The sequence below is a fragment of the Hydractinia symbiolongicarpus genome, chromosome 9 (genome assembly GCF_029227915.1).
Source record: "Hydractinia symbiolongicarpus strain clone_291-10 chromosome 9, HSymV2.1, whole genome shotgun sequence".
NCBI classification, from domain to species: Eukaryota; Metazoa; Cnidaria; class Hydrozoa; order Anthoathecata; family Hydractiniidae; genus Hydractinia; species Hydractinia symbiolongicarpus.
The window spans coordinates 3,246,563-3,273,083 of record NC_079883.1 but is presented as its reverse complement, the minus strand read 5'-3'; the positions used below and the strand labels follow the sequence as shown (position 1 = coordinate 3,273,083).

The 26,521-nt window shown below is 33.3% G+C and overlaps 1 protein-coding gene across 1 annotated transcript; it reads left to right on the top strand.

Moving 5' to 3' along the window:
- Window positions 1-551: 551 nt before the first annotated feature.
- On the top strand, window positions 552-25,925 carry LOC130657704 (tyrosine-protein kinase Fer-like). Its single transcript, XM_057460714.1, has 15 exons — window positions 552-937; window positions 1,607-1,883; window positions 3,149-3,335; window positions 3,898-4,035; window positions 5,297-5,425; window positions 6,007-6,061; window positions 7,156-7,229; window positions 7,342-7,420; window positions 7,507-7,629; window positions 9,883-10,029; window positions 11,004-11,189; window positions 22,867-23,254; window positions 23,447-23,677; window positions 23,970-24,136; window positions 24,713-25,925. The coding sequence occupies exons 1-15, from the start codon at window positions 653-655 to the stop codon at window positions 24,881-24,883; spliced, it is 2,637 nt and encodes an 878-aa protein (XP_057316697.1). The 5' UTR covers window positions 552-652; the 3' UTR covers window positions 24,884-25,925.
- The last annotated feature ends 596 nt before the right edge of the window (window positions 25,926-26,521 follow it).

Below are 26,521 nucleotides of genomic sequence, written 5' to 3'. Positions count from 1 at the left end.
GAAATTATCTCTATTAGTGTATATGTTTTGTGTGGATAATTTATCTAAATTGTTGATTATGATAAACAATTAATTTTCCATGGACATTATTTTATTTACATAATCTGAATGAATTATATGTTTTGCTGCTATATTGTTTTGCACTAGGAAATACCCATGGTATATTTCCCCTTTAGATATAGGTATGTTTTACTTAACAATAGAACATTTTACACTTTCAACATATGTTTAAACATGGTTTAAATAAAAAAATGTCTAAAATGATTTTATATATATATAGAATTACTTAATGTGTATTATAAATACAGTTTATAAAATATTTCGTACTTATAAGTTTTGCATAAATGAAATCTTCTACAAATTTTTTGCAAAAATAACAAAATTTTAATACTTTTGTGCAACTTACATGGCACTATGATTAGTGGATGGGTCTTTTGGGGTCATTTTAAAACCTTTGGGTTTTTTGAGGTTTTAAAAGAAAAGGTGAAAAGACTGACACTATTTGCGAAAGGACTGTACAAATATACTCGTTGTGTTTTACGTTATTGTTTTCTGTTAAATAATTTCTTTTTTAGATAAGTAATGCACAGTATATTTTTAATAATGGTTTTTGAAACACTTTTTTGCAATAAATATTAATTTGAAAGTTACAATGAACAACACAATGGTGGAGAACAATAAACCAGCTGTACCTGCCAAACCATCAGCAATAAAAAAGGAATCTTTCAAATTTGGTGATAAGCTATTTGGTAAAGCAGCTTTAGATTCGGTTTTGCAATTAAATCTCACAGAAATCAAACTTCTTGAACAGGTGGAGTTGTATTCTGAAAGACGAGCTCATCTTGACATGGAATATGCTGAAAAGTTAGGTAAACTACATGACAAAATGAAACTAACAGATATAAACGTTTATAACAGTGGAAGCCTCCTTGATAAGGTAATGGCTTTTGTACCACATTTTTAGTATAATCTCTTTGTTATGAAACCCACCAAGCCTTTAAAAAGTAGATATTTTAGGGCACAATATTTTGTGCCCCTTGAGAAACAACTCAAGTGCTTGTATGTACCTTTGGTAGATTTGAAAACTGTGACACAATATCAGGCATAAATACATTATATATATAATGTTTAGTACCTTTGGTAGATTTGAAAACTGTGACACAATAGCAGGCATAAATACATTATATATATATATATATAATGTTTAGTACCTTTGGTAAAAACTGTGACACAATAGCAGGCATAAATACATTATATATATATAATGTTTAGTACCTTTGGTAAAAACTGTGACACAATAGCAGGCATAAATACATTATATATATATAATGTTTAGTACCTTTGGTAAAAACTGTGACACAATAGCAGGCATAAATACATTATATATATATATATAATGTTTAGTAACTTTGGTAAAAACTGTGACACAATAGCAGGCATAAATACATTATATATATTATTATTATTATATTATATTATTATATTATTATACATTATATATTTAGAGTACCTTTACCTCCTTGAATTTAGATTTTTGTCACAAAAGTGTTGTTATTGTGCCTTGCTGTAATGCAATAGTTAAAAGTGTAGCTTTCTAATTTTATAGGCATGGAGAACTTTTATGAATGAATCTGAAAATAAAGCCATTACAATGTTGAGCATGACAAAACTGCTAAACCAACAGATTGTTCCTAGGCTTAAAACTTTAATAGCACGTAGAAAAGAAGTTTTGGAAAACTTCAAATCGTGTAGAGCGAGGATAGAGAAGGATTTTAATTGGAGCTCAGAGGAAGTTACAAGGTTGCAAAATACTTATAAAAATGCTTTGAGGCAATCTTCTAAATGGAAAAATAAAATCGACGAATCTTATCAAAAAACTAGAGGTATGTTTCTGCTTCAACTGGCCCAATAAAATCAACTAGTAAACTCTTAACTATTTTTCTACCCATTATGAAAGTGGCCGCATCGCAACCATTGCACGAATATGCTTTAACCAGCGCATTGTAGTTTTTTGAAACAAAGTCTTATAATTCTTTGCTTTGTACAGTATTTTTACAACCAAAAATGGCGTGTATGTTTTTTACGCAGCTATTTTCTTATCTTTATAACAAAATACCAATATTTTTAGGCTTTAAAGGATCATCATTTTAGAACAAATTTTTAAGATTTTTGATCTTTGAGAACATTTTCTAATTTTTTTTGTAATAAAGTATGGCTATTTTTATGCATCAAAGGGTTGTTTTTTCATCATTTTAAAACAAAATAGGGCAAATTTTTTACAAAGGGAGATTCCCTTGTTTGTTTAGATCGAATTATAGTGTTTTTAAGCTTTAAAGGGACGTTTTCACATCGTTTTAGAATAAAATATGGTAATTTGTAAGCTTCACAGGTTGTTTTCTCTTCATAGATCAATGTACATTGATTTTTAAGCTTTAAAGCACGCTGCAGGCATTACGAAAACATATTTTACTTAAGAACAAAATACAGTGATTTTTAGACGTTATGCGACCCAAATATGGCAATGTTTTAGCTTTATATGACCTTGTGTTTGTCGCTACAATAAATTAGAACATCTTTAAAGCTTCATGTGATGCCACTTTTATAACTTTACAATGAAATAACTGCCTTTTTGACTCAACATAAGTATTCATACCTTTTTAAATGCCCTGACAGCTATTCGCTTAAAGTTATCTTTCTTATCCATGTTTAATACTTGTTACCAATGGTAAAATTTTGCAAGAGAGTGAATATAAAAATTCTAAATTTCAATGTTATTAAAACAGAAATGAGTGAGTTGTTTACAAAATTTGAATTTCAGTTGTATGTCTGAAAAAAGGGAAATATGAATTCCATATTTCTGTAAAAAGGAAATATCAATTTTTGTATTTTTAAAAATAAGAAATTCATATTTTTAAAATTACAAAATTTCACCATAAAAATGTTTTTGCATTATGATGTGTGAAGGTTATGTGCATTGCTAAAGGTCCCCCCACTTAACTATGCTCAAAAATAGCAAGTTTTAAAATATTTAATGAACTTCTGTTTTTTTGCGTTTAAGTTTAAGAATATATTTTTTCCACAGTAACAATACTATGAAACAAACTTTGGTCATGCTTGATAGATAACTACTGTATGTTTTGTATTTTAGCACAAAAAGATTGGCACAGATTCAAAGAAAGGCTTGATCATGCTTCTCGCAGTTTGCATATGAATCATAATGAATATTTTCTATCACTTGCTGCATTAAACAAGCATCAAAAATATCATAATGAAGAATTGATACCACATTTATTAGATTCAATGCAAGATGTTCAACAGCGACTAGTTCAACCTTGGTGAGTTTACTTAGCCCTTTAAATTTCTTGTCTTTTAACAGAAAAATTTGGCTTTAATGAAATAAATGCATTGAGGAAGTCAAACAAATTACAGAATTAAGCACTTTATGAAAGAGGTAATTTACATACTTTAATGCAATTGCCTAATGTAACCAAACTAACCAAATTCCTTTCTTTCCATTCTTTTAATCGACTTAATATGGCCTCTATATCTAGTATTATTAAGTTTGACTTATAGTGGCAAGCACCATATATCATCCCAAACTTTACAATTTTATATACAAAAGAGTAAGAAAACAAGAAATTACCTAAAACAAACAAGCAAAAATTAGATAAATGAATCTATAAAATAAAAGAGGTTACCAGGTTGACACATTTTTAAATTGCTACATTACATAAACAATACAATACATAAACAGAAACAGAAACTGAAGTTAAATTTAAAATGTACTTTAAAAAATGCAACTATGACGAGGCTAAAATATAAGGACTGTATTGTGGTCTAGCTAGTTAGCCCTAAATCTTACCCTTGTCATGTGCTTAATATTTTTGTTTTATGCAGGAAAGAAATTTTTGTTGATATTCAGTATAACACCAGTTGGTGTCGCGAAGAATTTATCACATCTGAGAAAGAAGTAAAGCAAAGTCTGGATTTAATCGAGAGTGAAAAAGAATATTATGGTTTTATAAATGCTAACAAGTAAGTAATTTTATTAGTTTTTTACCTGTTATTTTTCTTAAAGTCGTTTGCTAAATGTCTTACATTAAAGCAAAATGATAACTGTATCTGCGTGTGACTTATGCGCAGGATGCTTTTATCTCCTATTTGTTTGTCAAGAAAATTAGATCTTCCTTGATGTTTAAACATTGATTTGACGCCTACAACTTAAATATAATTAGTAAAGCTATTGTATTGATTTTTAAGTTTAAGGCCTTATAACTTCTAAGTAGATGGAAATAATTGAAAAGTGAATAAATAGAAACTACTTTGGACCATTCTATCAACACGATTGTTTTCAGAACCAAAATTTATTTTTATATAAAAATTTGATGGTTTCATGGTCAACAAATTTTATTGTTTGCCCACTGACTATGCAAGTAAAACAAACCAATATAATATAAATAATACGAATTCTTTTGATTTAAATAAAGTTAAAAACGAAAATGCTTGTATTTTGCTCATTATAAAAGGGAATTCACACTGCGTCCTGTTCATCTTTTTTTTTAAATCTTGGATAATAAAAAAATTAAGTACTTGCTCCTAAGTTGTATAAACATGTGCATAAAATAATTCTGTGTTTTTGCTGCTATATTGTTTTGCACCAGGGAATTCCCATGGCATATTTCACACATTCAATTTCTGGGGTAAAAATTTGTCTCCGTTGTTAAATACAAAACCATCCTGCAACATTAACATCTCCCTCTTAAGCAAAAAAATATTAATCTTCCCTTTTGCATATAGGTACGATTTACTTAACCATGGAACATTGTGAACTTCTAACATATATTTCATTATGCTAGGTAATAAACATAAAGTAAAGAAAAAAATTTATAAATAAAATTAGTTCATGTCTATAAGGACAATCATTTTATACAATAGGTTGAAGTGCACTAATTTATCCCACAGGAAAAAAAGATTTCCTTTAAAATTAATTTCCAGCCTCAAACATAACTATTTTTTATCATCATATCCTCTTAAAGCAGTAAAATCTCATAAAGCAGACTGGAGGAGGATAAACCAGACTAGAGCGAGGACACATAAACACAACATGTATAGATAAACATGTTGAAATGTGCACGAGAAGCTGTTTATTAGAATTTCTCAAATTTAAATCTGTAAGAATGAGTTTGTGTTATTCTGTATATAAATGTTTATATGTTCTGAGTTTCTTGCAACACTTAGTGTTTTATGATCTTGTTATATTCTGATAATAATCCTACTATGATTTTTTTTGTTTTAGAAAACCTCCTGCACCGTTGCTTCCTCACTTTTTTGACACCACTTTAGTAAAAGACAAAAACGCAACATCAGGATTAACAGAAGACAGTCTTGCTATCAATGACCTAACCCACATTCAATTAGAAAACAAGTAGGTGAATAATTGTGTTTTGAAAGTGTTTTTTTTTTTTAAATAGGAAATTTGTTTATATTTTGGTATAAGTAAACTTGCACATTATCTTCCCAAGTGCTGCAAAGATAAGGGATCGAGTGGGACTTCAACTCACAACTTCTCGCTTGCCAGGCGATTGCTTTACCAACTGCACTATTGATGGTCCGATGCTATATCCCCCTACCACATGTAGTAGACGAGGCAAGGATACTACCTCCTTGTGACATACCAAGAGGGTGAGGCGTATGTCCCCTCTTCCTCTTTATATATATTTTTTTAATATTCAATAGTCTTAACTTTAATACTACCCATTCAGATGTTTTTTAGAGTAACAATAATCTCCCACTAAACTCGTAATCATTTACTGTTTTCACCTAACGAATATGAACTCTTTAAAGACAAGTATTCTGCTTAGCATGGTTTTTTTAAGTAACAGCAAGCAGTATTCTATTTACAAGGTCCATAATATTCCGCTGACATCACCGACACTTATGGATAATGTTGGATCATAGTCAAAAGTTAAGGACAAATGTGTTTGTAAAAGTTTTTTTGCTTTGTAGAAAGAAAGAGCTTTCCGATAAACAATCCGATTTAGATGCAGCTATTAATTCTAAGGTTTGTTGGATGAAATATAATTTATTTTGATTATGGCAAATGTGGTCACATGAATATGAAGAAAAAAAATAAAAATCTTTAAGCACGAACTTATCACTCCTTATATACAATTCTAAGGCCATCTATATTTGAAAGCTTGTTCATCATCATTTTATCGGTTCAAATGGGAGTACTGATATGTGGATAAGATTTTTACCTTATTTTCTTCTGTTATCACTAAGTGGTATCTAGTCACGTCTAGAAGGGTCTAAACATGACAAGACATCCACTGAGTATGACTGCTAGAAGCTATACCAGGGGTTACTAAACCCTCACACTTGACTTGTTTTAGTGCGATACAAAAAATCTAATTCCTTGCATGTAACATTCAAAGAATACAGCAGTGTAGACAAGAAAAAAACATTTTTGAAAAAAACAAGTTAAAAGAAGTGTAAAGCATCAATTAAAATTGTAGAGAAAAAAATTCAATATCTTCTAGAGAGAAAATATTGTTTAAAAAAAATCAACATTCGACTAAATGTTTTTCATAGCAAAAAACGTTTCTTTTTTTGTTTCTTATTTTCCATTTTTCATTCCATTCCATTTTCAAGGAATAAAAAATACCTTTTCTAAATTGTTGAACTTACTATCAGATTACATTTTCACACAATTTATATTTTAACAACAAACCTTTCTTATGCATGTAATTACTAATCATCCAATTGCATCTAGTTTTTTTACCGAAAGAGTATTTTGTTCAAGGGAAATGCTGCAATATCAAAAATCGTAAACTTAGCAGTCAACCATAAAAAAACTTTAATTTAGATGGCCTAAGAAAAACAATATATAAAAAGGATAACCTATAAATGTCAATATAAAAAGTTTGTGACCCTATGGAAAATCAATAGGAGTTTGCCCATTGATACTCACAGCTATGTAGAGACTAAATAAAATTTCTCTTCTGTAACATGACTCTTAGAGTAATTATATACATTGTTATGTGCATTAATTTGTTGTATATGCATGTGAGTTGTTTTGCCTTTTTTCACTTTCCCAGCGCATGTCAGTTTGTTAATGAAACTTTTGTACTAGAATATCTCATATTGTTCGTTTAGAAAGAAAATTACAATGAACAAAAACGAGTTCTTCAGGAGATGTCTGCTGGTGAACATAACAAAGCTATATACAGGTAAAACCTTTGTAACTTTTCCTATATGTGAAAAAAAGGGTAAATAATTGGAAGCTGCAAAATACATTTATTCTCATATCCTTATATTCAAGCTTAATATGTATTTTTTTAGTACAATCGAACAATGCATCAACTGCCACAATCTTCATCTAGAAGTGAAAGAGGCGATGTGTAGGGCAGGTCTGAACGAGGTATTGGTTTTATGTAAATTTTTTAAATATTTACTTAATTGAATTTTTTACGGTGCAACTGAAATGTCTCTAACTAACCATTTTAGGTTCAATATGATTGGGTTGAGACGTCATTGAGAACTGTGGAAGATAGCGGTCCTAGACCATACATTGATCTTAATCCACCCAGCAAGTCTCAGACTACACCAAGAAAGTTACCGAAGTCAGAGGTAGAAAATTAATGTAAAAACTGTTGTTCATTTCACATATTGCATAGGAACCTGAAAACACTTGAGGTTTTTGACCAACTTCATAAAGAGAAATCTGGGAAACTTTTGCAAGAGAATCAGTTCAAAAACTCACCAAATCTTTGGGATGAACTTTTGCAAAACCCCAAATTAAAAAAATACTGTATCTGAAATTGCTTTCGAGATAAACCCATGCAATTTATCATCATCACCATCATCATTCTCGGCTTAACGTCCGTTTTCCATGCTAGCATGGGTTGGACGGGGTATATTAATGACCCTCTTCCAATCTGATCTAGACTGTGTTAGATCTAAACTCAACTTCCTCTGTATCAAGTCTGTCCTTATAACCTCCTGCCAAGCTTTCTCAGTCTGCCTCTGGGCTTTGCCCCAAGAACTATCAAGTCTCTACACTTTCTTACCCAATTATCCCCTCCATTCTTTCCAAGTGCCCCAGCCAATTCAATCTTCTTATCTGGATAACATCTTTAATTCTACGGATACTTAGCCTGCTTCTTAGCTCATCTGAACTCTTTCTGTCTCTCCGACTGGCGTTACACATCCACCTAACCATTCTCATATCATTCCTTTCTAAACCGTCAAGATCTTCCTACTTCACTGCCATGTCTCACTACCGTACAACATAACACTTCTTACACAGGCCTCATACAACCTACCTTTTAACTCAATTGACAAGACTATGCTAGTCAACAAAGGAAGTAACTCTCTGAACTTTTTCCAAGCAGAACCTATCCTGCAAGTAACACTTCTTCCAACACCCCCTTCACTGCCCAACATATCACCTAAGTAACAGAAATTATCAATTATCTCTAACGAGCCATAGTTGTACTTCATTGAAGCTGGAAATACTTCATTCTCTATAATCTCACCTTTGCAACTCTTACATACAAACTGAATGTCAGCTCTTAACCACTAATACTACTGCACTTCTTATGTACCCAATGCTGGCAAGTCTGACAAAAAATTGAGTTACTACCAACCCCTTTCTTGCAAACTCCACAAGGCCACCTTCCAACTACAAGGTCACACTTGCTGCGATGCTACTAATCAAGACAAAATAGAGATTCTTTCTCTTTCCTAAATACTTTTCCTGAAGCTGTCTGAGTAAAAATATTGCATCTGTAGTGCCATTCCCTGGAACAAAACCAAAATTGCATCTTATCTATATCAAATCTTTCTAAGTAACTTGTCAATCACTCTTTCAATAACTTTCATTACTTGATCAACCAACTTCAAACCTCTGGTTGAAAGGTCTCTTTAAGAGGAGTTGGACGTCCTCCACCATACCTTAGTTTAAAGGGTCGATTGTGGAAGTCCCATGAAATGTCACATAGTGATGGTGTCACTTTAAAAAAACACCTAGCCTGGTCTGTGAACGGTTGGCGCTAGGAAGAGCATCCAACTGTAAAACAATGCCAAAACTCTTTATTAATGGCCGTAAGAACAGTTGATCATGCAATTTGTGATTTATAATTTTTTTGCAGAGAAAAAAAAATATGTTTGAAACAAATTTAGAATTGTCATGAATACGCAATGCAACAACTTCTTTTTGTGTTTTTACAGAGTGGCCTATATTGTTAATGACAGGAAAGGGATAAAGTTATTTCCAGATATTGTTGCTTTATGATAAATTTTTGAGGAAAAATGTAGCTGTAAGGCATTAAAAACTTTAAAAACTTTGTAAAAACTTATGTAATATATTTCCAATTTTTTAAAGAATTTCTTAAAAAAAAAATTTAGCAGAGAAACGTTTGAGAAGCGCCAATCAGAATGTTTTTACTGGATAAACTTTTGCAATGGTTATTTTTATGATTTTTCGCAAAAATAACGAAAAATTGCAAAATGCTGAAGACTAGTTGTACATACAGATCTTCTAATACCAGCAAAGTTTGATTTTATTGCTAGTATATATAGTTGAGCATAATGTTTATAGAAAATATCCTCTTAGGGTATAGTTGGGTTTAGCTTTTATATGAAAGTCTTCACAGATAAAATTTAAATCATGTTAAAGAACGTGAATCAAATAATCTTTTAAATGTGAATTAAATTGAACGCAAAAGCTTTTTGGGTATTAATTAATTTTATCAGGATGGACTACTGTTTACGGTGAAAATTTAGACTATGCCATCTGGATTTGTTTTTTATGATTTCATAAACTCTTTTTGAATAAAGAAAAAAAGTTAAAAATAATTTAGGAAGAACTCTTTTTTTTAGAATAGTACACCTGTTAATGGAGACACGAAGCAGAGAAGTTCCACATTGTTAGGCAAGCTACGTAAACGCCCAGTTTCTACTGTAACCACTGAAGAACACCAAAACCAACGACCACCTTCGAGTTGTTCTGATGAATCGTACGAAGAGGTAGCAATGTTTGTAACAAACTACTTAGTGCTTAGTGGGTCCTTTTTATCACCTTGTAAGATAACTATGTAAAAGATACTTTAAGCTAAAAGTACTTTATATTTATAGCCACAAAATTTTCTTTTAAGCAACCTCACCTCCAACCTCCTGTCATCATTACAAATAAAAAATGGGAAAGACCTTCCATTTAATCAAAAAATATCTATTTGAACACGATTATGACTTAAAGCCTTTTTCCTACAGAAGGTTTGTAGGAGATATTTTGAAATGCAACCATTCTGTTAATCAACGCCCCTTCTGATTATGTCCACAACTAAAAAAGAGTGTGGGAACTAGCTACTGATCTGCTTTACTTTACTATTGTTTATGTACATTAGACTACTTATTTCGTTCGTTGTACATATGTCGCATTTGCTACTTCATGCATAAATATTTTGTACGTACGTAACACGAATCTTTTCTCGCGTACAAAACATGGATGTTAATAATATAGAGACATGAATTGGAAGGAATATAATTTTTAATCCCTTTATACTTGCAAGGTTAAGGCCAATGGTCATAGACGTAAGGGTTTTACGAAAGACACTTATGACTTTTTCTATTTCAAGAATCTGAATCATATTTTATTGTTTGAAAATCGTTTATGATGTTAGTATAACTTATTCCAGATTTTTTTACCCATGTAGCTTTTTGTAGTCACTAGAACTTCTCTGAAAAATTTTAGAATGTCTGCGGGACCTTAAAAATTATACTGGGAACTTTAAAAACCATGGATATCCAGTATTCTCTAGAAAAAAACATTAAAAACCTTGAAATATGAATATTTTTAAAAAAATACCTTGGTAGCTTTCAACCCTGTAGTCATTAAACCCTTTTAGTAAGATGTTGCGTAAGTCTTGAAACGTACTAGAAAACGGTGAAAAATGAAATTGGTAGACACACTGCTAAGATTTCCTTTTCTACCTTATGTTTAGCCTTTTGAAAGTCTAGAGTTTGTCTCGTGGTTTCATGGTAAGATAGAACGTGCAGATGTACAACGCTTGTTGAAGAATGATGGTGATTTTATCGTTCGTGAAAGGTCTGATGACTCAGGAGACATTGTGTTGAGTGTGAAGTGGAAGGAAAGTACAAAGCACTTTATATTAAAGCCAGATGACCAGGTAGATGATTTATTTATTGACTTATTTATTGGCTTATTTGCGTATTTTTCTAATTAAAATTTTTTCAATTGCATCATTGTCCAAATCCGCAAAAACAAGTTGCACAAAATTTAGTCTGTAGGTTTTTATGGTGATCTTGATGTTTAAAGTTTAGCTCCCCTCCTTCAACTTTCTTAATCTTGAACGCCAATTTTTGATTGGTGGTAAGTCTATTTTTGGTGGCCACTGGTATTATTTTGTTTTTAAGAAAAAACGATTGTCTAACTCAGCGGGCGGTCATGCGCAGAGACAGACAAAATACGGCTATTTATAATATAGACTAGCGTTACCCCGTGGAAAATCCACGGGGTCGCTCGTCCTTTATATATCACATGTTGTGCTTCCGTAACAAGACGCGTCTTTAGCGGACAGACAGACGGAATACGGCTATTATTAAAGGACTAGTCGTTAACCCGTAGAAATATTTACGGGGTCGACCGTCTGTAAATTACATGCTATTTTATGTGCTCGCATTTCTCGTGGCCAGACAGACAAAATACCACTATTATTATAGAAATACAAAATAGGATAGAATGACTGATCTAATACTTTTCCTGTTATGTATTTACGTATATATATTTTTAAATTTTTTTTATATACAGTTTATTTGTTTCCCTCAGTAGCACCAGTTCTGTTTTCATCTGTTGAGATTTTACAATCAGTGGATCGCTTTTCACAACCTAGTGCATGCCGGATATTTCGTCGCGCATTCGGTGTTTTATACAGAAAAACCACACCCTCTATGGTGAAAACTATTGCGTACATGACACGAGCTGTCCACAATGCAGCAAATTGAACGGATACTTGTTGATGTGACAGGTGTTTCATTGCCAGAAGTGTTGTCAAAGTCGTGATGAGGAACGCAACGTAAGCTGTTATAGTGAACTGAATAATAATGATCCCTCTCTGCAGTTTTTGCACTGATATTTCCCGTTCTGCTGTGTTTTTTTGGCGACGCTTTAAAAAGTAGAGAAGGCGGGTGTAGTAAATACCGGAAAATATTATCGGTATGACAGTTGCAATACAGCCTTTGATTGCCACCTTCTCATTCCATAGATCTTCTGTCGCAGTCAATACGGCTGCAATAGTAAGAGAAATACACCAGGCTAATATTACAACTTTAAACAGTCCACTGCATTCTGCTTTCGCTGTCTTTTTATCCAAAGTAATAGCACGATGCCGGGTATAACTGGTGACTGCTAATGTAATGACATTAGTCATCAGACCAAGATAAAGAAAAAAATAGCCGTCAATACTTTGTTTTGTTTTATTACACATCTTGTAAATCTCATTCGCGCATATTGATGCAATTCCGAAAATGTTGCCGACATAGCTCGACATTAATAATCTGTTCACTGGGCAACTTGATAACAACCCACAGTTTATTGTGGTCACCAAGACAGTGACGTTAAATACGACGACATATGTCGACACGAGCACTACAAAAATGGTGGATTCAGTGTTATGTGCGAAGACTTGGTCTGTCGTGTTCTTCATCATTCGTATGATAGTGTGAATGTTGTGAAGACTAGACGTATTCATTTATCGCTTCTTAGTTGATTAGGTTCAGCGAAAATAGAAAAACACATTTCATTGAGAATACAAAAAATGGTTAAATCGTTTTTTATTTGAACATTATTACCAAGGTTTGTATAAAAATTATTGTAGTTAGCTTTAATGATTTTTCTTTTCTCTGATAAATGTGAAAAACACACATGCAGAGCTGCAATCTGCTTCTTCTGATTATTAAAAACAAATTGTAATACAAATTGACGTCTTTAGAGTTTGTTTTTGCTGTCTGAATGAAGATTAATTTTCCGTACTCACGAATTCATATGCATAACGTAAAAAGGGAAATAAACACTCACGCTAATATCAACGCCCACGCTAAAGTGAACGCCCATTCTAAAGTGAACGCCTGTGTAGATGAAGTCCTAGGTAAAGACAGGATGTTTGACAAAACAGGACAAAACATCATTTTTCACATTAGTTATAAACAAAATGGGAATTTAGAATAAATACGCCATGATTGAGATAAATGAAATGGGCGTGTCGTGTACAGGTGAAAGTATGTGAGGAAAATCCGTTTTGTTACAACAATAGAATAAGCATTTTTTTTCAAGACAGTGAAAAACATTTTATGCAAAATCAGCAGATTATGTGTACTTATCCACTTATCACAACAACTCATTCGCCGTATTCGCAGTATTTAAAATGTTGCAGGGGTTAGTTTTAAATCACTCAAATCATTCATTTCCGTTATCAGCTTTCCGGGTGTCACTCACCTCATTTGTGTTTAAAACATGACTATCGTATGTGGTATTGATCGGTAGCTACTTATTTTAATCTTCGGTGATATCTATGATGTTATCTTCTTTAAATATCTTATGCAGTTTTAACTAGTTTCGAAACTTTTGCCTTTTTTGGTATTCGCTAAGAATAGGTTACCAATTTTATAGAATGAGTCACTTTTTAAGTTCGAAATTTCTTTGATATCAACTCGTGTTTTTGGTATGTGAAAACTTTAATACAATTCTTCTGCTTGTATGGTGGAGATGGAGTTTTACTTTGGCATTGGAAGATAATTATTTCCGTGACATACCATATCAACCCGTGCACTATCAACCGACAGCTTCAAATGGACTAAAAGCGATACTGCAGATCGCACATAAACCTCCACCTATTACGCTTGAAGGTTTTGCAGTTTCATTGTTGTTTTCCATTCAGCCTTTCTAATTCAATTTTTTTTCTTCGTTATACTGTTTTGTGTCCGCATTTACCCATTTCACGTCGGCACGAAAATGTCGACGTCTATTTTCGTTTTTATGATTCTGACGTCGGCAAATTAGCTTTTAAATTCTAGCTTTTCTTTTTTAAGCCAGCTTGTTTACATTTAAACTACTTTAATTCTATTCAGGGTAAAAAGCAAAATGCTCAGCAACTAATTTTATGTTTTTTTATTAATTTTTGTATGCAAGGAATACTTTCTATCGCTTTTCTATCTATACTTTTTATATATTTACGATGGATTCAAGGCAATTGAAGCATTCTATTAATTGCGAAAAAAAATTCGCTTCAGCTAAATTTTGCCGACGTAAAGTTGTTTTTTTTCAAACCACGTCGGCATTTACATCGGCATTTGCCGTGTGCCGACATAAATCAGGAAGCTGCCATTAAATCCCAATTTGAAAGAAACACGTTTTTTTTAGGAGGATGTCTGAATTTCAGCGGAATCCTGATGTGAAAATTTTTAAATGCTTTCTCAGACTCGAATGTTCTTTGTGTTCTTTCAAAAATGTTTTGAACTTTAATTTATTTTTGTTAAAAGATGAATTTGAAGTTTATCTTATTGTTAAAAAATACATACGTATTTTTTGAAAAAGGGAAAACCTGTTTGTTAGTAATTCTAGACTCGCATTATTTTGTTTTTAATAATCTACGAAGGAGATTTCGACTGAGTACGTTCTTAATACGTTTTTAATTTTTGATCTCAGCCTCAACGTTCTTATAAACTAGATTCTTATAAAAAAAATAAGCAAAAAATAGTCGAAGCTTTTTATTGACATATGTGGCGGGAATCATGCAGAATGATTATAATCAATTATATTTACATCTTCGTGTTACTTATTGGTGTTTTAATCACCTAAATAGTCTCTTGGTATCAGCATTGGTCTATGGCAACAGGTGGCTGCTCCTCTGTGTCGTTCTTTTTGGAGAAAAATTCTATAATTTCTCTTCGTTTGAAGGGATGCTTTAGAAAGTAAACTTGCGCTTCAACTGAGAACATAGTGATGTACATGAGTCGTATGATCCAGGTGCAAACCACAAACACAACACTTCCTGTTTTGGTGTGTGTGTCAATATTAGTGCTGACTGACACTGCGATCGCACCGATTACCAAGAAAACAAAATGCGCTGCTATTGTCATTTGGATGAAACTTTGTGCTTTTGTGACTTTTGCTTCTGATGATTTTTGACCGACCGTTCGAGTATTTCTCTTGCTTTTTTGTAGAAATTTATTGAGTAAGACATTCCACACGATAGCCACCATCAATGAAGGTCCACTGATCGACAGACAGAGGTTAAATTGCCGAAGTCTGTGCTTAATTTGGAGCAATGTATATAGAAGGGCAATAAATAGAGAAAACAACCAAGTTGGTATACCATACCATAATATGATATGCTTGTGGGTATAGAACGCAGGCGTTCTTTTAAGCGACGTAATTTTACGATATCTCACGTACGTATTTAATACAACGACGACCATGTTGATTGCAAGTCCGAAGTAAAAAAGATAAAACTTCTTGTAGTTTTCTTGGCATCCTATTTGAGGGATTCCGTGTTCGGTGTATACAATCTCGTTGACAAGGAGTGATACCCCGCCGAGAATATTACCTATGTAACTTGAGATGAAAAGTCTCGTGATAGGACATGATGTCGAGGCTTTCCAATTTGACATAACGGTCATAACTAATGCAAAGAGGTTTAATGTAACGATGATTATTACACATAGTGATAAAATGACAGTTTGAGCGACGCTGTATACTTCAAGTCCATGTAGAAATCTAACTGTACAATTCATACTGATGTGTTCATGCAATGTTGGTAATGTTGAAAATGTTCTTGTGAAAATAGCTTCGAGAAGTTTCCACCATGTATGTTATGTGCTTTTTTCATATACCTTAATATCACCGCTGGGGTGAATTAAAAAACGCGCTCAAGATCACCTCAATTTATCAATATTTGCGAACTTTAATTGGTCTGAGAATTTGATGAATTATTCATGTTTTTCCACAAAAGAAAGACCTTCAATTATTTGCTTTTTTTGTAAAAGTTTTTTTGAATTGTACTTAGGTCTCATATCCAGTTTTCTCTTTGAAACAGCACCGACCTTCACATAATGTTTAAGACGAATTATTTTTTTGAAAAATTCTTTTTTTGAAGCGTACCTATATCAAACAGTGTTTTAAAAACTCATTTTCTTTTTGAGGACGGTTTCACAAACATGGTATAAAAACAGGGAGTAAGGAACAAAACAACAACTTCGGTTTTTCTTATTTGTAGGAAGGCTTCACGCAGGAATTTTATAAATACCCTATAGAGACTCGAAATTTGAATGTAGTGAGAACTTTCAACATCAATTACATCATTAAAAACCATCATTTATTGTTAAAGTAATTTAAAAGTACAATGTCAGTTTTATTTGCTTTTATTCATTTTTGAGCTATATGGTCATTTAGATGTCGTGTTTTTGTTGAGTAAAAACGCTTTGCTAAGCTTGTTTGTGCGGATGACGAAGCAGTTTTAAGTTATTTAAAGTTCGAGTTTTGTTAGTTACGTTTAATAGCGAAGGGTCTTTTTTATCGAAATGAATTGTTCCACAAATTTTTTACTGGAAAACAAAGAACATAGCATTATTCAGACGGTTTTTTTGTCGTGTGTTTTATTTTTTGTCGTCGTCATTAACGGGCTAGCGATAGCTGTGACTGTGTACGCTAACACGTCCTGCCCGATTAGTAGAGTTTTTTTATCCAGTTATGTCGGGAACCTCCTTGGAGAAGTGTCACTAAGTATTAACGAGTTAATTTACACGAAGAAGGGTGTTCCTAACGTTGGATGCCAGCAAAGTTTTGATAAGTTTTACTTCTTTTATCTGGGCGTGACCATCAATATGGTGACTGTAGTGGGGAACACGTACATGCGATATCAAGGCTTGAGATCGTTGGCCCGAAAGCCGAATCTTACAAAGAAAGCAGTATTTCTAAAATGTACGATGCCATCTTGGATTCTTTCAGCCTGCATTGCTGCAGTGTTGACCGTGATTCAACACAAACACAATTCGCATCAATTTTATACTTCTCTTATTGTGAGCGTACCAGCGTTGGCTGTTTCCATTATATGGAATATACAGCTGAATCGTTTTTTAAAACAAAGCAGGGAAAACGCTGAAGTTACCGGACAGGAATCATCCAGAGTAAAAATAAGCAATGCTCAATCTATGGTGTTGGCCACCATTGCAGCACACACAGCTTTCATTGCGATTGGTTTGCTCTCCACCGTAGTGATGAAATCAAAAGCAATGGATGCACTTTCTGTTCTTATATGCACATGGGTTTTAAGGTTGGTATACATCACGATGTTTTCGGTCGAAGCAAAGTTGTATTTTTATAAGATGCCATGCGCCCGAAGAGGATTCATCAACATGATGAGAAGGAAAACGATAAAAACCGAGTCGTCGGAAAAAATGAGAACATCGTCAATGAACATGTCGCCGGCTGTTCTTGCTTTTTAAGTTGATCATGTTAACACAGTTGGAAGTTGAAAGTTGAAAAAAAAGCGAAAAAGCTGGTCGACTGTGGGATTTAAAGCGAAATAATTTAGCGGAATTTTCCGCCATTAAAATACAATCATAATTCTTGATTTTCCGCTTCGCGGGAAATATCCCGCCTGACAAAGAATGACTTTAAAACCCGCACTGTTGGAAATTTAGTTAAAAAACCGGATGTTAAAAAAAACCTTGCATGAAAATAATATATAACAGAAAACATGAACGTACTAATAAACCTCTGAGATCTGCGATCTTTGTTTAGATTTCATTGTTTTAAAATCTAAAGGCTCGTTTCCATTTGACTACATTTTCTTCTACAGTTCGAAAAAGCTCACAGACTTTATTTAGCGATTTTATCTCAGTGCGGACGCGCTAACTGAAAGCTTGTGAGCTTTTTTCGCTATAGCGGAAAATGCAGTCGAATGGGAACGAGTCTTAAAGGTTTGCGATGTTTTAACAAACTTTGTTGTCCAGTTGAAATGTATAAGGTTGTTATTTAGTTTAGAAAACGAGGAGTGTGCCTTAAATTTTTATTTTTAAAAATAAAGGAGGGTTTAGTAGTTACTGGGGACTAAATCAGCTAAATTACGTCATCTCATTCTATTTTCTGGCAATGTGACATTTGTTCTTCAGGTGACGTTAATTTTTGTTACAATAAATAAATATGAAAAATAATTTAGTATCTTCTGTATTCTCAGCTAGACAGCTACTAAGAACAGTGAATATAATTTTATTTCTTGTCCTGCTTTATTCATGTTATTAAAGGTTGCTACAATCAGTGAATAGAATTTTTGGCACTAATGCAAATTTTGAAGTCCTTCGCCACAAGTAATTTTTATGCTAGAGTCGCACAATTTGTGTCAAACTTCATTCGTTAATATTCACGGCAGAATTAAGCAGCGTTTACATTATCAGATTTTGTCTGACAGATCTATCTGATTCGTCAAAATCTGATAGTGTTAATAGAAAAAATAAAAGCTTTGTTGTCGTCAAATGTGTCAGCAGACACAATCTGAAAAATGAAATTCCCACCAATTAACCAAAAGAGTAACAGTTTTTTTTTTATTAAATATTAATGATTTTCAAATTCGTATGATTTTAAAAGCACGAAAAAAAAACATCTTTGAAGAAACCAAAATGTCAACAAATAGAAACTTTTATTAAACTTGGGAAAGGGAAGGAGTCCTCTATACAAAGACAGGGATAAGAAAGCAAAGCCAATTATTCGCATTTGAGACTAATTAGAATGAAAATCTTAATCTGATAATGTAAACACTGGTATAGGATCTTTTTTTATTTGTTTAAATCCAAACTCTCTATGTGTTAAATTCTGCACTTCATAGGACCTGACGTAGCTTATTCTACCATTTTAGCATGTCGAGCGCATTTTAAACTACCTTATCGGTATAAAATCCGTGGGTGAAGAGTAGCACTAACTGTAGCACGGATGCTATTGTAGATTATCTAATATTGCTGACAAAAATTATCAATAGCCAGGTTGGTAAAGTTTTGCAGGGATAGGACAGGGTAAACACTCATATAAAAGTAAAAATGCTATATCTTTTGAATAAGCACTCATAATTTTGATCCAGAATTTAAGCTTGCCTTATCGTTCATCACATAGTACCATCGCACTTTTTGGTAAAAATAATTCACTTAATTAGAATGAAAATCTTAATCTGATAATGGAAACACTACTATATTTTATTTGGTTACATCCAAACTCTCTATGTGTTAATTGTTGCGTTAGCATGACTTGCGAGATTACTTCATAGTACCTGACGTGGTTTATTCCATAATTCTGGCATATCAGAAAGACACTTCCTTATCGGTACAAAATATTCGTATTCGTCAACTAGACAAAAATTCGTCACTGTTCACCAACGAATTTTTTTGACAGGGGAGTTTTACAAAAAAAATTAGAAAAAGTTTTTTACATTCCTATTTTTGCTGCAACTATGGTCGAAAATTTCTGTCTGTCGTGAAAAAGATTTGTCCGTTAATTAGAGGTGTCTGTTAATTAGAGAGATTACTGTACTTATTATTAAGAATTAGGAAGCCCTAAGGTGTCTTTAAACTAGAAATAGACAGTCCCAAAAAATACTAATTCGTCGGTTAAAAGTATTCGTCGGTGAAAAAAATTCGTCGGTGAAAAATATCGTCGGTGAAAATTATTCGTCACCAAGTCAAAAATTCGTCATTTTTCACCGACGGATTTTTGGCGGATAAGGTAGCTTAATATACTTAGGTGTATGCAGAAGTAGAACTTACTGTACCACTGATGTTATTGTAGATATTATCTAATATTGCTGACAAATATGAAGAAATGGTTGCAATTCATCAACTACAAAGTTATCAAGTAAATAGACGCGCCGCAGCTTTTTTTGATCACCTGAAGAGAAATTTATGGCTTTGTGCTGATGTTTCTTAATTTTAACTTTTTTCGTTTCGTTGGTATTCTACAATGGTTGTTGTCCAATGTTCCATATTTAAAGTTGTATTCTGAAATATTGGTGATTTTTATTTAAAGAAAATAAAACAATGTCAGTCTGAATTTTTCCCACTTCAAAACAGATCAGATTAAAAGGCAAAGGCAAGTCATTGCACGGTAATTATTTCAATGCTGACAGCATTACAGAACTTTCGAAACTTCTTTTGAGATCTCATCGTTAATCTGTGTTCTCTTTTGCTTGTCACATATTAACAATCAGTTCATACAGGTTTGGAATTCCCCTTCTCCACAAGATAGAAACGTTTTTTACATTTGTTTCAGCGCTTCTTTTTTTAACTTTCAGTAGTAATCGAGACTGAGGAGCTATATTATCATAGCATTCTTTATTTTATTTATTTATTTATATCTGGCTATTCCTTCACAACGGCAGTGTTCAAAACACTATTAGAATATGCGATTCTTTATTCTAAAAGTATACGTTAGCTATACATCGGCATTGCCCAACTTCGGTAACGGCACTTGCTAAGCATGCTTGATCTATGGACTGAAATACCCATCTTGTGATTATGAAGCGAACCGCCGTGACCACTCGACCAGTACGGTCAATCAGTGATTGTTCCAGAAGAGAAATCGTTCACGAGTGACATTTTGTTCGGTATATTAAATGTGTATCAATTTTAAACTTCCCACTCCCACGCACTTGAAGCGGAACTGCTGACAACTTGCGTGGTTGTAACGCTGTGTAGATGCCATATGACGGTTAAAAAAAACCACCTTGTGTAAAATAATTTTTCAGAGAAGCGTTTTTTCTTTCTTAAGCTAAAGCTTTAATCTACAACATTAATAAAAAATTCATAGCATCCTATCTCGTTTTATAATCATATTTTCCACTATCTTTTTTCTGATGGAGTAGAGCTGGTGTTGCTCATTTCGTATGATTTGTCATTTGACTCGTTCGATTTTCTTCTACATAATTTCAAAATTCGCCTCCGTGCTTGCGGAGTATACAGGAAAAACACTTCAGCTTCTATGCTAAACATAAAGATATAGATGAAACGCATTGTCCACGTGCAAGCTATAAAACTCTCTTCAACCGTCCCTGTAAATTTCATCACAACGGAGGAGGTCAAACCTAATATGACCAGTAGGCAGTGCGCTCCTATTGTTGTTTTGATAATGGTCTGTGCCTTGTGTACGTTCCTCGCGGATTTTTTCTGTCCTGCTATTGTTGTATTTCTTCGTGCATTTGTCAGGGTTTTGTTGAGCCCTATGTTACATGCGATTGCTACCAGCAACGATGGAACGCTCAACCCCACACATAAGTACACTTGATGTAAAAATTTGTATCTGTTACTGGCTACGGTCAACCCAGCTGCCACGCATGTCCCAACAATCCACGCAGGGAATGTAAAACGAAGTAATATTTCCTTGTTTGTATGTTGCGTAGTTACTCTTTTGAACGACTTCATGCCATGATACCTGACGTACGTGTTGCTCACGATTATAATCATGTTGATGGCTACACCCAAGTATAAGAAGAAGAAACCGTCCATACTTTGCTGGCACCTCATTTTTAGCAAGCCATCTTTTGTGTATATAATATCATTAATAAGTAAGGACGTACCACCAAGAATGTTTCCAATGTAACTTGATAAAAACATACGTCGAACGGAACACCGAAATTTATTGTTGTAAAAGTTTATTATCATTGTGATTACTATTGCCATGCCGTTTAGAAGAAGGATACCGGCTAAAAATACTGATAAAATAACTGTTTGTGCGATGCTGTGTGCTTTATTTTCTTGTAGAAATTTCAACGAGCAGTTCATGATTTTGTCTGTTCTTCTCTTGATACGAACGAGTTTGAAATGATTTTCGATGATTAAATTACTTTTAGCAATAAGAAAGTTGTAGCTATGGGTACAGCTTTGAGCTTATTATGTGGTTGATTTTTTTAAGTATTTTCCATGTCTGACGACAAACAGTAAAAGATTGGCCATCACACGATTTTAATTAAAATCAAAACTCTTTGTTCATAACATCCTGTTTTGTGTACTTCTTTCAGTGACAATATTTGTCTTAAGTTTCACTGAAAACTTCTTTAGAATAATAACTCTGAATTTATTTCTTCGTATAAAAATCATTACACAATAAATTGAATTTTAGAACTGATAGCCAACAAGCACTTGCGCATACATAAGGCATAATGTGCGCATGCGCAAAATTAAACATGACATAATACAACACTCATTTTGATTCAAAATATTCGTGATGATAGCAAATAAGGCGGTCAACACTTCCCTCGGTATGAAGTACACAACAAATCAAATGGAGAGTAGGAATAATAATATCGTATTTACTGCTGTTTTCTTAAGGTTATTAGTCAAAATACCAACAGTAGGAAGGGGTGGAATAAACGGGGTAAAAATGTTCTAGATTTGGGGACTCGTGAATTTTTAAACAATCAGATGAAACAATGAGTGATATAAACATAAAAAACAGAAGAACTACAATATAACAAACTCTAAATAAATCTAAATATATTTTTAAAAGGTCCTATGAATTGTGTATCACATTCAGTATGTTTCTCTCGTGTACTGGAATCAAAAAAATTGATAATGAATACAAATTTTAATTCACACAATCCTGAATTGAAATGGTATGAAATAAGACTGTCCTCGTGGATGTAAAATTCCAAAAATTAGTAGTGTAGGAGAAAGCGCTATTCGATGCCAAAGACGAAAAGTGCTTAAAACGTAAACAAGGAAGTGCTTTATATAACGATGTGCTGAAGTCAGTGTTTTATCAATTCAAGTTATCAATTTAAGTGATTTTTTTACTTTTGTTTTTGTTTTTAGGGAAAGTACAAGTTGGAGGCGGATTCGTTTCACAATATTCCCGCGCTTATTAACCACCATCACGAAAAGCGCATCGTCATCCAGGCTAGTACCGGCATAATTTTAGTAAATGCGATAAAGCGACCGTTTTTTAGCGGTGATTCGTTCACTGTTCCTCACGACGATGTGCAGTTGGATCGAAAACTAGGTGGTGGGCATTTCGGTGAAGTTTATTTGGGAGTTCTTCTCTCCAAAAATAGATCAATCGCTGTGAAAACATGCAGAGAAAACGTGGACGCAAAAATAAAGACGAAATTTTTGGAAGAGGCGAAAATCATGAAGCCCTGTGTGCACCCAAACGTGGTCGAATTGATTGGTGTTTGTAACGATCGCGAACCTTACTACATCAGTAGGTTGAGTTGACCACGTTGTTTTTGGTTTGGTTACTTAAGAATTTTGACTAGCAATTTAAAAATTAAGGAAATGTTTTTTTTACCAGGACTTGAATTGCAATAAAAAAAGCTCTTTCTGTGATGTAAAATGTGTTTCGCTTATATATTTTCATTTTTTCCCTTTAATTTGCCTTCTCCCTTTTATTTAGTTATGGAGCTCTGTGATAAAGGAGATTTACTTAACGTGCTAAAAAAGGAGGGCGTCAGGCTCGAAGTAAGAGATTTGTACAATATGGCGTTGAACACTGCCGAGGGGATGGCGTATCTTGAAAAGATGCAGATAATTCACCGTGATTTAGCAGCACGGAACTGTTTGGTCACTAAAGATAACATTGTCAAAATTTCTGACTTTGGTATGTCGAGGGAGGAGGACAATGAGGGTACGTAATGTTTTGTTGAGCTCTTCACAATTTTCGAAGAAAAATAGTTGAAGTGATTTGCCAGTTTAATTTGTACTTGTTCATCTAATAATCTAGTGAATACTGATTTTTAACTTCAGGGCCGCCTCAGGGTCGTAGCATTTTTGATTGCACATTACTAAAAACTCGGGTGTAATAAAATTAGTTGTTCAAATTATTGATCAAACCTGCACCGCCGCGAACCACTTTGCTAGCGTTGACCTGCTTATAAAATTAATGTTTGCGGTATTTTTCTTGTGCTATTTATTTCTAGGTATATATACTATACACAGTACGAAAGAAATCCCGTTTAAATGGTGTGCACCTGAAGTATGGCAGTATACGACTTACTCAACCAAGTCGGATGTTTGGGCGTATGGCGTCACCTTATGGGAAATATTTTCGTTGGGTAACACGCCATACTCATCGTGGAATAACAGGGTAATGTAGTTACTTTTGCTTTTGGAAGAAATATATCTTAAAACTTTTGTTTCCATGGACCTTAATTTTTGCTACCATAGCCAAAATAGGGACTCATATGTTAAGTCCAAAAAATTGTTAAGGACTCCACGAAGTGAACCGTTTTAATTTTAACTTCGGCCATTAAAATCTGGTATCGCCGGTATCTATAATGAACCCTGCATTGTAGTCATTTTTGCAACATTCAGTGTTCATTGTACACTTTTGCAACATAAAACATGGGTGGTAATTAATGTGCACGGAGGTTTCCGGAAACGATTTGTGGTCTCTTTAAAAGTGTTTGTTTGTTTCTTAAGTTGTTTGTTCCACAAAACGGCTGTTTGTTTTCGAATTCAGTGACATACCAAAGGCTGGAACTGCAAAAAGTCTATATGTACTGTAGGTTTCCGACATTGTAAAAAGAAGCGTCACGGAGGAGCGTGTACATATAGATAAATGTAGAAACATTCCGCAGTTACTTTAACGTTAATTTTTTTCCTCTTAAGAATGGAAGAATAATATCATCTTGAATGTTATTGTCATGTTCTTATATTTCAGCAAACACGTGAACAAATTGACAAGGGTTACCGACTTCCGCCACCAAGTGGTACTCCTCCGCAGATCTTTGAAATCATGCAGAAATGTTGGAATGCCAACGATAGCTTGAGGCCGCACTTTTCGGAGATAGTCATAACACTGGGCAATATGCGAGAAATATTTGGAGACTAGAGGAAACATGATTTGTTTGTTTGTTTATTTGTTTTTTCTCTGGTTAGTTTGTTTGTTTTAAATACCTATTTATTTGGGTTTGTATATGTTTAATGCGATTTTTTAATCCTTCGTTAAAAGCCCAGGTCTGAAGAATGAACCTAAATCTAGTCACTGATCAATTTGTTCTGCGACAAAAGTCTTATCAAGTTTTCGTTGCAATAACAGAATAAGGAAGCGAGACTACTCATTATTCTTTCGTGAGAAGTAAGAAAAACGTTTTTCTGCGTACTTTGAATTTCTAGAATATATTTTTAAAAGCATTCGACTTAATTTTTTTAAATTGGTTTAATTTTTTATATAGGCTGCGATTTTAGGGGTGTCCATTTTTTATTTTTAGGGCTTTGTTTGATTGCACCTGTTACTATTTCCTACACAACCCAAGCACCCCCGATCCCCACCCCCATTCCCCAAACACCACAAAAAAAGGCAAGTCGTTAAATTCCTAGAAAGTTTTAAAAAGGCATAGCGAACAGATAAAATTCGTTGTTTTTTTTTACTTATGTCACTGTGACAGATAGTTGTTAACATAGAGCATAAATTTTTTCGGGTTCTGCTCAAAATAATTAATGTCGAAAAATGTAAAAAAAAAAAAATAGTAACGAACAAATTTCAATGTTGACTGTAAATCATTTCAGTTTAATGGATTAAGAAACTCCGATCTTTTGATTTATATTATATCGCACATTTTTAATAGTATTGTTTTTATATTTACTGTCAGAATATGTCTTGAAAAGTGTGTTTCCCCCTGGAAGCGAATATGGGGAAAAATCTCCTTTGCTTCAATGTTGTGAAACACATAAATTTTCACTATGTTGTCATTATACAACAATAAAAGATACAATTACTAAATAATTTTTTTGTAGTTTGTAAAGCATTTTTTTTGTATTTGTATGAAATATAAAGATTTTATATATTTGATAATTTTTGTAAATATATATATTTTAACGTGCACAAGTGACTTCTTGTAATTTTGACACGAATTACATAAGAATGGAACCGATAGCTTGTGATTTTATCATGTACTTGATACAAGACAACCTCGTTTCCAATTGGTCTGGGAACGAGGTTGGATAAAAGAGGATCTTAAAAGTTAACATGCGCAAGGACTTTGAGGGGGTGGTGGTGCTAAATCTTTCTCAAAATCTCTACCCTCTATGAAAACTAAACACTGGTAAACAGGGTCTTACGAAGTTTCGAAGAAAAAGAAGAAATCAAATAAAAACAAGTCCGCCCCTTGCATTGAGCACCCGGGTTACTGATCAAATTAAGATATTGTATTTGGTGCCGTTTTGGAAGATAGTAACGCTTGGATTGTGATTTTTAGCTCTTTGAAAAACAATGAAGCTCTTCCTACACCTTGTAAAAAAAGAAAGGAGAAGTAAAGCTACGTTATGTAAAATTCCGCTTCTCACATTTTTTTGTGATTAGTGACACAGTTGTATTTTGATCATATGTTATCATCGAGACATCCTTGACACAGAAATTAAAAAATATTTTATGATGTAATGTTTCTTATTGTAGAAAATATGCTTTTGTGTAAGAATTTAACCACAGTTTTGTTTTGGAAATCTCATACGATTATTTGACATTCCTATT

Bases quoted from the DNA above. Each gene is read 5' to 3' on its own strand.
- LOC130657704 (XM_057460714.1), top strand. From the start codon at position 653: ATGAACAACACAATGGTGGAGAACAATAAACCAGCTGTACCTGCCAAA. The intron at 6,062-7,155 runs GTTTGTTGGATG...TTGTTCGTTTAG, and splicing joins ATGCAGCTATTAATTCTAAG to AAAGAAAATTACAATGAACA. The intron at 11,190-22,866 runs GTAGATGATTTA...TTTTGTTTTTAG, and splicing joins TATTAAAGCCAGATGACCAG to GGAAAGTACAAGTTGGAGGC.